The sequence below is a fragment of the Pezoporus flaviventris genome, unplaced genomic scaffold (assembly GCF_033815535.1).
Source record: "Pezoporus flaviventris isolate CSIRO_AGI_PZ_B2104156 unplaced genomic scaffold, CSIRO_AGI_Pfla_v1 ptg000097l, whole genome shotgun sequence".
NCBI lineage: Eukaryota > Metazoa > Chordata > Aves > Psittaciformes > Psittacidae > Pezoporus > Pezoporus flaviventris.
Genome location: NW_026892645.1, coordinates 6,118,576 through 6,129,946, shown reverse-complemented (window position 1 = coordinate 6,129,946; position 11,371 = coordinate 6,118,576). Strand labels below are relative to the sequence as shown.

The 11,371-nt window shown below is 44.8% G+C and overlaps 1 protein-coding gene and 1 long non-coding RNA gene across 2 annotated transcripts; one reads left to right on the top strand and one right to left on the bottom strand.

Moving 5' to 3' along the window:
- Window positions 1–522: 522 nt before the first annotated feature.
- LOC133281441 (uncharacterized) lies at window positions 523–2,856 on the bottom strand. The gene is made up of 3 exons (XR_009747514.1): window positions 2,741–2,856; window positions 1,944–2,103; window positions 523–1,067 (listed from the first exon to the last, which is right to left on the bottom strand). It is a non-coding gene; the product is annotated as an uncharacterized LOC133281441 (long non-coding RNA).
- Window positions 2,857–3,403: 547 nt separating this feature from the next.
- SET (SET nuclear proto-oncogene) lies at window positions 3,404–11,285 on the top strand. Its single transcript, XM_061476916.1, has 8 exons — window positions 3,404–3,724; window positions 5,099–5,156; window positions 6,184–6,326; window positions 7,032–7,135; window positions 7,323–7,436; window positions 8,924–9,094; window positions 9,189–9,335; window positions 10,351–11,285. Exons 1-8 carry the CDS (start codon window positions 3,652–3,654, stop codon window positions 10,372–10,374), a joined length of 834 nt encoding a protein of 277 aa, XP_061332900.1. The 5' UTR covers window positions 3,404–3,651; the 3' UTR covers window positions 10,375–11,285.
- The last annotated feature ends 86 nt before the right edge of the window (window positions 11,286–11,371 follow it).

Sequence of the window (11,371 nt, the reverse complement as noted above, 5' to 3'; positions counted from 1 at the left end):
CAAGTATATGTAAAGGAAAACTAACATACATTTTCATTTGTCTGAGAAAGTCATTGCCATCAGGCGGCTGCAAAGATCAAACACTCTGATGTGTCAATGCCAGAGTACTTGTGCCGAGTTTGAACGATGCCACATACAGTATGGTTTTGTAACTTGAACTCTGCAACCTGAAGTGCAAACGAAGGCAGGAATGCTAACTGTGTAGTACAGAGGGAAAAGAGCTATTTCTGATATACGCAGCATAGCTACTTGGATAGCATAGTCCAGAAAAGAATGTTACTGTTCTGTTATATCTGATCTAATCAAAGCTGAGAAAGGTCTTGCAAGAAGGATGTCATCTTCTCTAAATACATTCACACACCCCCTATATCATAGGATTATAACTGTACATTTTAACCATTATTCAAGGACTAAAACTGCCTTAGAGGTTAGCTACAGATAATGAAAAACACTGGAAAGAACTGGAAGGAAATAACTGAATATTTATCAATTAAACCTCTAAGTTTGGGGGTGGGGGTGTGGGGGTGTGTGTTTAATAGTATCAGGGATATTAAACACAGTTATATATTAGGTCTAAGCATCGTATGTAATTTCTGAAAATCTTGTTTAACAGCAGGTAACTCATGTCACAACAAGACTTTATACCACCCAGATAACATTTTCCTTCCCTTGTAATGAAACCACATGGGGCTTGGGATACCTACACAGAGGAACAGTTTGCGACTGAGTTGAGAGTTGTTTCTTCACAGACATTTCAGTTCTATTCCTCCTGAGTGTACATGTTAACAATGCAGCAAGAACAAACGGTAAATCACTTCATCTCTCCTCCACCCCTCCTCAGGCTCAACAACAACTCTAACTCAATTGCTCAGTTTTACTTCATTGTTCTATAAAGCAACGAGAGCACAGAGAGGTCATCATTCTATGAGTTGTTGTCACATTCCTTTAGCCAAGCCCCAGAAGCATTGAAGCACCTGTTGTTTTGAGACCTTTTACTATACGTACCCAGAAGTTAGGCTGCAGTACAACAGTCTAAGTGAGGCTCTCTCACAAGCAGAAAGGACAGGCTGTTAAAGCAATAGCACCTGGTCAGCTGGAGCGAAAGGATGTACAATCAGAGAAGATGTATTGATGTTGACGTAGCTTTTCTAACAGAAGGAGTTAGGACAAAAGGTTTATTAGGAAGCTGGGACCAGCATATCACCAGCACTGAAGGAATAAAGCAAGCAAAAAGGAAAGTAACTATGTGAAGGAATGCTACTTCCTCCAAAAAATCAAACTCTGGTTTCCCTTTTCACAGGGAAGCATAAGTTTGTATTTTGTGTCTCAAATTTAAATCTCTCTTGAAAGCTTTTATTTTAATATTTATATATATATATAATTAATATCTACTCTTGATAATAGCTAGTTTTAAGGTCCAATAAACAGATCATGGAAATGTTTTTAACAGTACAGCAATGAAAATTAATGATTATTTGACTTTACTGGATCACCTCAATACCGTACTTCAGGAATACTTAGTGTTTCATAGACTAAACAAGTGATTCTGGTAGGGCGCAGTCAGATGCTGCTTGGATCATGTGCCTGCTTGGAACTAACTTTCAAACTTACGGCCCATACTTTCAAACTACAGACCTTCAAAGGCTAATGTAGAGCAATACAATGTAACAGTAAATCACAGGTGAAAAAAGAAGAAAAAGAAATCACACAGATACAACTGCATAGTAGAGACTCAAGGGAAACAGAAGGAAGAAAAAACAAGCCACACACACGAGCTTACCTGATCTGAATGTGAAGATACCCTTCTTAATTGATCTTGGGAGATGCAGACAGGGTATGAGAGATGTTCTCTCACTGCAATGGGCTTTGGGAAGGCCTTGGGACATCCTTCTTGGGAAGGATTTTATAATCTTGCATTTATAAAGTTATGATGCTTTGCTTACCTTTGTGCCCAGCAGCTGAGAGTTCATTGCAGTATGGAAAACAGAGGATGGCAGCTCCTGTCCTGCTGTGTGCACGGGGAAGCTCAATTCAAATTGTGGACATGCAGCAGCCGTTGTAGGTGGCAGTGGAAGCAAGGACATAGCTGGTAGGAAGTGACAGCTGGGAATACAAAAGAAAAAGCCATTGGGATTTGAAAGCAATTGGGATTTGGAAGCAGCAGGTGGTAGTGGGCATCAGAAGACCTTAAGACCTTTGAGGAAGCAGAAACTAATCCCGGCCTTGTTGAGTAAGTCCATTGGAAGGGGCAACTTGAAGAGACAAAAAAGGAAGCAAGCAGGGAGAATATGGTAGTCTTGTGTGACTGGAAAGCAGACACAAAAGGCAAGTTCCTACTCCATCAAAGTTCTACTTGTTTCTTAGCCTGGTCTGCATCGAAATACTCATCTGTGACTGATACGCTGTGTATTTTTATGGAAAAGACTGGCTTAGCTGTTACTTTAAGAGCAAAGCAGAGCTATCTGTAGCTGTGAAGCTGCAATGAGCCCTTCCATGACAGGTGGACAGGAAAGGGACAAAACCGGTTATTTAAAGTCTGCTTGCTCTTGGTGCAGTGGCAGGTGTGCTGGCAGGCGGCTGGGCTCTATGACCTTCTAGAGCTGTGCTCCCACAATAGCCGCATGTGACTGACAGGGCCTCTGTGCTTTTAAAACGTTAACATCTGAAGCTCTCGCTCTGGGTTGTGCTCCGGCTCAGGGAGGACGGGGATCGCCGTGTCCCTGTGGAAACACGACCTCACCTCACGTTGCCTCTCGAGGCGTTGAGGCTGGTGCTGAGGCCACCACAGGCAGCCGCTGCCCTCAGCAGCCATTTCGGGATCCCCCATTTGGAGACCGCTGCTCCCAAACGCCCCTTTTTCCCCCGCCTCGTTTCCCACCCCCGTCCGCTTCCCCTCACTGGGCGGCCCTGACGAGCCGAGCGCGGGCACAGAGCGCGGCGCGCATGCGCCTCGCGCTCCCCTCGTCCCCGCGCGCCATGCACACCTGCGCGCGCCCCCGCCCTTCTCCCGCCTCTCCCGCCGCCCTCTGTGTCTCCGCGCCGAGCCCCGCCTCCCGCTCCCTCCGAGGCCGCCCGGCGCAGCCAATGGGAGCCCGGCATGGGGTGGCCGGCCGGGGCGGGGCCAACGAGCGGAGCCTCTGCGGCTGCGCGCCGCCCGCCCGCGGCGAGGAGGTGGTGTCCGCGCCTGCGCGGAGCGGCGCTCTCGGTCTCACTCTCGGAGGGGAGCGCAGCGCGCCTGCGCGTCTTGCCGCCCGCTGCCTAGTGCCCCGGAGGGGGGCTTGGTGCGCCTGCGCGTTGCGGCCGCCGTACACCACCACCCACCCCCCCCAGTGCCCTGAAGGGGGGGGTCTTGCGCATGCGCGCCGCGCTGCCCGCCCCTCGCCAGCAGCAGCAGCAGCAGGAGGAGGCGGCGGTGGTGGTGGTGCTGGCTGTGGAGAGCGTGAGGCAGAGCGAGTGCCGCTGCCGCCCCCTGCTCTCTGGGAGCCCCAGGTCCGGGCGGAGGAGGCCGGAGCGCCCCGGAGGCGGCGGAGGGAGCCAGAGCGGCGGTGGCAGCAGCAGCAGGAGGAGTCTGTGCCCGGCCCCCCTCCCCTCCCCCCTGCTCAGTCCCGTTACAGCCCCCCTCCCTCCGCGCTCCGCTCCGCAGCCACCAACATGTCGGCGCCGGCGGCCAAAGTCAGTAAGAAGGAGCTGAACTCCAACCACGATGGGGCCGACGAGACCTCAGGTGAGGCCGCGCCGGGGGCGGGAAGGGAATGGCGGCAGCCGCCGCGGCCTCCGCCTCGCACCGCGCCGCACCGACCGCCATTTTCCCCAGCCACACGGGCCGCGGCCGGGCCGGAGGCGGGAAGAGCGCGGGGTTGGCCGGGCGGATGTGCAGGCCCCAGCAGCGGCAGGAGGAGGCCATGTTAGCGCCCTTTTGTCTCCGCTCCCCGGCCCGGCCTCCTTCCCCACGGGCGCAGGCGGGGCCGGGCGGGGGGCGCTGCGGCCTTGGCGGAGCAGCGGGACCCCCCCGCCCCCCCTCCCGGAGCAGCATCCGCGGAGCCTCATTGTGCTCCGCCGCCGCCATGATGCTTCGCCGCCTCCTGGTCCCCGCGCCGCCGCGGCCGCGTGGTGCTGCCCCGCCGCGCGGGGATGCAGCGGGGCCTGGCCGCCCGGGGAGCCACGCGGTGCTCGGGCGGCGATGGAGCCGCCCGCGTCGGCCCCACGTGCGATTCGCGGCAGCTCAGGGATTTTTAAAGGTCGCCGCGCCGTGGGTTTCCTCCCGGCGGCCGCCGCCGCGGGAAGGGCGCAGCGCTCTTCTTCCTCCTTCCATCAAACTCGCCTTCGCTCCCTGCGGTGCGGCGCCCGCTGCCAGCGCCGGTCACACACGTGCTTTCTATCCGCGGCCGCTTCTCCGCCGTGGGGAGGGCGAAGCAGAGCGTTCTTCGGGAGAGCTGTCCCCTAACGCGGGCTGAGCCGCGCGGGATACTTAACAGGGGAGGAGGGAGAGTGCTGCACTGCTCCCGCGACTTTCCGCGGCCGGTCATTCATCTCCAGCGCGATAGGTAAACAGGGCTCCTGAAACGCGGAGCTCAGGCAGGCTCTGTGGAGGGGACGTTCCGGTGCGAAAATCCCGGTAAACGGCGGCTTTGAAGGGTTTTTCGCTTGTAACCGTCCTGTCGAACGTTCTTGTCATTTTTTAGAAGGCGGCGTGTCCCCGTTCTATTGATTTTTCTGGTCTCTCTAAATTTTTTAACGTTCTTTCAAATGGGTTTGTCTTAGCACATACGGCTCAAAGCTTTTTAATGAAATTGTTATTTATGTGTCATGATCGACTTCTCATTGAAGTTGAGTTGTAAAGCCGTGTAGGGGAATGTGAACTGGGATTTCTAAGGGTGAACTCTCTCTGACTGCTGTTTCGTCAAACTTTTCTGTGCTTCAGCTGTAGCGCACCCTGGAAGTAGCTGAAGCTTTAAGTCCTTGTAATACTTATGACATTTAGTAGAAATATCCGTGTAATTCAGAAGTACGTTACTAGAAAAGGGCTTAAGCAAAACCCCGGCTGATTTGTCAGGCTTGAATGAAGGGATTTTGATGCATTTTTGTTTGTTTTTTTCAGAAAAAGAGCAACAGGAAGCAATCGAACACATTGATGAAGTACAGAATGAAATAGACAGGTAACAATGAGCAAGCTTTTACAATGAATGCTTTAGTAGAAATTGAAGTGTAACTTTCAAAAGTCAGAGTATTTAGTAAAGAAACCTACTCGGTGGTAGCTCTCACTGTGTTTAAATTCTTTCAAGACACACTTTTGTGGTGACTTGATTAGATATAAGAGGTGTTTGTATGTGATAAAAGAATTGAAGTATCCTGGGGTCTTGTTTTATTTCGGGTATTTTAAAAGGTAGGCCTTGAGCTTAAAGCTTAAAATTTATTGTGATATTTTTGATACTAGAGATTTATTTTCTATTGGGCTTTCAAGTTCTTGTGTATGCTCTTTTGCAGAAGTGTTTCTACATGTGTAAGTGGAGCCAAAAACTTGTTTGAAAAGTTAGGTTTCATTATACGTTTAAAAACTTGCATATTCATTTGCTTAGAAAGCATCACTGAATCATAAGTTCCACGTGCCAAAACTCTGTGGGTTCAGTTGCTATTTGCCTGGATTGTAGCTCTGTGCACACTGGCCTACAAAGACTGCAGATGACCACTGAGGCTCTGGCCATGTGAAGCTGTTGCATTATCGAGGCTCTTTTTTTGGAGCCAAACCCAATTGGATATTGCACCTTCAGATGTTACTTGTGTCAATCCAGAATTGCTTTGCTGGAGCTTGCTTGCTCAAAACTTAAAAAGAGCAGGTGATAGTGTTATGTGTTGTCTGTGTTTAGGTCTTTTGCAATCAAAACATTTAAGAGGTAAAAGCTACTTTGCTTTGCACAAATAAGGGTCTGTCCCTCATGTAATGTTGCAGAACATAGGATGTATTAGAAATGTTTTATTAAGATCAGTGAAATTGCTTCTGGTAGTGTGTTTCTGAATAGTCATTATGGGCTTAGGGCCTCTGTTTTTTGTTTTAGATGCCTCATCTGTTGAATATGGGAGACTAGTTTAATCAAACCTGGTCAGTTTTTTGGCTAACTATTGCTGATGTGGCTTTAAAATTCAGTTCTCACTCTTGTGCTTTAACGTGGCTCTTTGTCTTTACAGACTGAATGAACAAGCCAGTGAGGAAATTTTGAAAGTAGAACAGAAATACAACAAACTCCGCCAGCCATTCTTCCAGAAGAGGTCAGAATTGATCGCCAAAATCCCAAACTTCTGGGTAACAACATTTGTCAACCACCCACAAGGTATATTCTTAAAAGCCCTCTTTTTCAGTGTGTTCTTGCTGGTGATGGGTCTTGCAGCTCTTCAGGGTTTTCTAGAATTGTTGCTGGACATGTGTTTAAACAGAAGCCTGTTCCATATGCAAACACTTCCTCCTTTGTTCTAGAGTGCATTTTACAAGCTTTTTATTTCTTACACTTGTTGCTCAAAGGAGCATCTTGGTCACTGAAAATCCTGTGGTGGTTTTTTTTCTGTATTTCAAATGATAAGTTTCCTGATTTTTTTTCATTAGTTGGGCCCTTAAGAAAAAGGACACAAAAAAAAAATTCTAGTTTTAGTGGTTTTGCTAATTTTTAAATTGGAGGTGAGCTCCTGACAGTAAACTGACTTTCCATAAAACGTGTTGGTAGGCTGCTTGTAGAGTGGTGAATGCCATGTGTGAAAATCTATTTGAGAGAAGGGTAGATGCATGTAGAGCTTTTCTTGCTTCTTAAAATTAAACTATAACAAGCAAATATCATGGTTTGACCTCAGCAGTATAAATCACATAAATGCCAATAGTCTGTTGGCTGATAATTTGCAAACAGTGGGCTGCAAGAGGTTGGCTTGGACAGGCGTGCTGCGTTTTAAATCCTTCTTGCTGTCAATTCCCTGTATTTCACCTGCATGATTCCCATGATACACCATTCATAGCTTTGTTAATGTGGGATTCCTAATTCTGTCTTTAGTATCTGCACTGCTGGGAGAAGAAGATGAGGAAGCACTGCATTATTTGACCAGAGTTGAGGTGACAGAATTTGAAGACATCAAATCAGGTTACAGAATAGATTTTGTAAGTACTTTAAAGAAATCTTTCATTTATGATTTTTCTGCTGGTTTTTATGTACTTGCATATTGGGTTGTAGTTTGTAACTTAATCTCTTCAGTTACACAGTTAGTAATAGGTAGTGCTAACTCCTAGGACTTGGTACATGTGTTTACATGATGTGGGTTCTAACTCTTTGCTTTCAACTCTGCAGTATTTTGATGAGAATCCATACTTTGAAAATAAAGTTCTCTCCAAAGAGTTTCACCTCAATGAAAGTGGAGACCCTTCTTCAAAATCAACTGAGATCAAATGGAAATCTGGGAAGGTATGTATCTGGGAAAGAGGATTGCTCCTCTCTGTGATGCCATCACTTTAAGTATGTACCTGTGACTAGTTTTGTATTGGAAGATGCCTTGTCCTCCATTTCTTCCTCTGTCAATCCACTGCCACTTCTCTACATACATAGTGCATGCCTATCATGGAGGGTTTGGAATACCCCATTGATGTGAGATCTGTTGTGAATTCTCTTGCTCAGCTGAGCAGTGAAAGTACAAGTATGACCAGGTGGAGAGATTACAACTGCATTAGCTTGTCTCTCTCTGGCATGAATCTAGATGTGTTTTGTTGTTCGCTTAAGATAACTGTTAAATTAGGAATTCCAAAACTAGCAGGATTATGGGGGGTCAGACAGTGGTATATGATTTGATTTTATTCTCTTTATTTCCTCAATTTAATTTCTAAACACTGCATCTTTGTAGAAGTTGCAGCCGCGCAATAATGTGACCATACCTTTCATCCATCTGCTATTCAAATGTGATTAATTTGCTGTAGTTTCTGCAATAGTTGTGAATGCTTTCACGTTATTCTGAAGATTGTGAACTGAGTCTTTAAAAGCAGAACTGAGGGTTGCAGTTAAGTCACTGCTTATTTTGTCACCCTCAGACTGAGAGGAAAACTTAATCTTTAATTGAGAACTGTGCCTCTTGTACAAGAAGTTACAGCCCAGTACAAACTAGCCGAGTGATCTTTACAACATACTACAAAAGCAGTGTGAATTCTGGTATTCTTCATTAAACAGTCTAAACCTATAAATGTTGTGATTCTGTCAAGAAAACAAATACTAGAAGTTCGGAGTTACATAATCAAAGAAAGATTGGATTTAAATAGCGCATCGTAATTTTCTTTTCAATCTCCACAAAAAGATTGTTGCAGACTTCTGAAATTTGGGTAGATACAGGACCCATGTATGTTCTTCTGACCATGTTTTAGCGGTTTGTGTGGGGCTTTCTTGTCTCTTCACTTACTACGAAGAATGGCCTGAAGACTCCAAAGCAGGAAATCTTAGGATAAGAAGGCTGGGCAGTTCTTTAAGCTCTGCCTTTAACTTGAGATAGAGGTGTGGAGACTGAGTCTTTCTTAAATCATGTAGTAGTCGTAGCATTTAGCCATTGTAAGATCTTGTAAGTTCAGTATGTCATTAAACACTTGTCAGACTTGTGCTTCCCTGTGATAGAGGAACATAAATCAAATGCAAGATCTTGTGAATTTTCAGTACTTCTGTGGAGGTCCTTGAAAGGAACAGGCGGTTTTGCTGTTTTCTCATGTTCATGAGAAACATAGTGTCTTTTTCTGTGAGTTGTTTGGGTTCCAGATGTTTCTTAAAGACTTATTCCTGAAAGAGGGAGTAATAAGTGACTTCTTGTGGCTGTTTACATAAGTACATTTCTAAATGGTGCTTATTTGAAAAAAAAAAAAAAAAAAGAAGCCATGTAAAGACCACTTTTTAGTGGAACTTCTTAACTTTCTTTTCAGGATCTGACAAAACGGTCAAGCCAGACACAGAACAAAGCCAGTAGGAAGAGGCAGCATGAAGAGCCAGAAAGCTTTTTCACCTGGTTCACTGACCACTCTGATGCAGGCGCTGATGAGCTAGGAGAAGTCATCAAGGATGACATCTGGCCAAATCCATTGCAATACTACTTGGTAAGTACAGCACGGAGCTGTTGATCCATACCCATAATAGCACCATGTAAGTGAATTTGATCACTGTAGTTAATGGTATATACGTATCTTTAAGGTTCCTGATATGGATGATGAGGAAGGGGAGGGAGAAGAGGATGATGATGATGATGAAGAGGAAGAAGGGTTAGAGGATATTGATGAAGAAGGAGATGAAGATGAGGGGGAGGAAGATGAAGATGATGATGAGGGTGAGGAAGGAGAGGTGAGTAATAATACCCCTTAACACTGTCTAGCTCTGGTGTTTGAGAATCTAAAGAAACTTAAGAGGGATCTTGCCAGAATACCGAGTTATTTTTTTGTACAATTGCTGACAAGGAGTTTGGAGGGGAGAATCCAGGCATATTTACTACCTTAATTTGTGGAATGATTTCAGTGAATTATTTCAGTGTATTATATTTCACTGTACTTATGCTTGTGCATATGACAGTGAAAACAAGTAGTTTTAGTAAACTTGTAAGGGAGATGCTTTAGAAGAATTAGGATGTGAGCATAACAAAATCCTTGGTGTACATTCTAGCAAGGCTTTACTTGTAAATAGCTTTTGTTGGTGCGTCCAGTTCTGTCATCCTCCCACCTTTGGTTTATTTCTGCTTATGGGCAGCTTAGGTAAGGTTCTCTGTTGGGCTCAGGAATTAAAAATTTCCTTTAGTAGCAAGTGGTATTTGAGGGACAGCATTCAGGGAGTTGATAACTTCAAGTTTAGAATGTCTTTGTTTCTCACATTTAGATGTGTCTCTGAGCTTCAGCAGCTAAAAAACTGTTCACATTGGGACAGAAGGGTTGTTGTGGGCACCAGCGTGTTATTACTTAACCTAGAACTCAGCATCTGGAAGTGCTAAATTCAGCCTGAAATTTAGCACTAATACATCTGAAATATATTACTCTTCAGAGTTTAAAACTAGGGGTGGGGAAAAAAAGACCCCTTCACTTTGTAAATATTAAACCTATGTGTTTGTAGTGATTTTTTCCAGACCTGGTGTTTCTTTCACTGGGACATCCAGTTATTAACTTATTTCTGTGTAGGTGGGTGCTCATGGCAAGTGTTACTACTCCTTAGTGAAGAGTGAAAGAGTGATCATCAGACAGCATGCTATGAGTAACACTGTAGGATTGTAGTCTGTAGGGTAGTGAAACAGTTGTGGTTACTGCATTTGAAAGTTCGTGCTCTATGAAGTTTAGTGACTAGATTTGTTTAATTGTTGCTTATCTTTCAACAGGAGGATGAAGGAGAAGATGACTAATTGAACACTGATGGATTCCAAACCCCCTTTTTACCTTTTTAATTTTAATCCAGTCCCTGGGAGCAAGTTGCTGTCTTTTTTTTCTTGTGCTCAGTCGCCTTGTTCTCTTGAGGTCTCTTTTTCTCTCCTCTACACCATGGTTCACACTTTTATTTTTGGGGGAAATACCTTGAGCAGAATACGGTGGAAAAGAATCTACCAGTTTCTGTTCCAAGTTCATTTTTATCCCTTTCTGTCTCAAAACAAAAAACTGTTTATGGAATCAACACACCATGTTCTGTGGGAAAAAAGAAAACCTTCTGCTCCCTTCACTCTGCTGGAAGCTGAAGAGTGCTAGGCCCCTGTGTAGTAGTGCATAGAATCTAGCTTTTTTCCTTCTTTCTCTGTATATTGGGCTCAGAGATTACACTGTGTCTCTATGTGAATATGGACAGTTAGCATTTACCAACATGTATCTGTCTACTTTCTCTTGTTTAAAAAAAAAAAGAAAAAGCTAAAAAAAATAAATAAAATAAAAAACTGGGGTTCTAGAAGGTGAGCTGGGTGGGTTTCAGATGTTGGGGTGGGTTACGTGGGCATTTTGACAACATGGCTTCTTCTCCTTTGGCATGTTTAATTGTGATGTTTAACAAACATCCTTGCAGTTTAAGATGACACTTTTAAAATAAAATCTTCTCCTAATGATGACTTTGAGCCCTGCCACTTGATGGAGAATCAGCAGAACCTGTAGGATCTTATTTGGAATTGACATTTCTCTATTGTAATTTTGTTCTTGTTTATTTTTAAATTCTTTTTTTTGTTCTTTTTTTTTTTTTTTTTTTGTTTCACTGGAAAGGAAAGAAAGATGCTCAGTTTTAAACGTTAAAGTGTACAAGTTGCTTTGTTACAATAAAACTAAATGTGTACACAAAGGGACTGGTTGGTCTTCACTGAAAGAAACAGTTTTAATAACCTGTTTTGAACTTGTTTTGTAGTTTCTTGGCATTTTGGGGGGCAT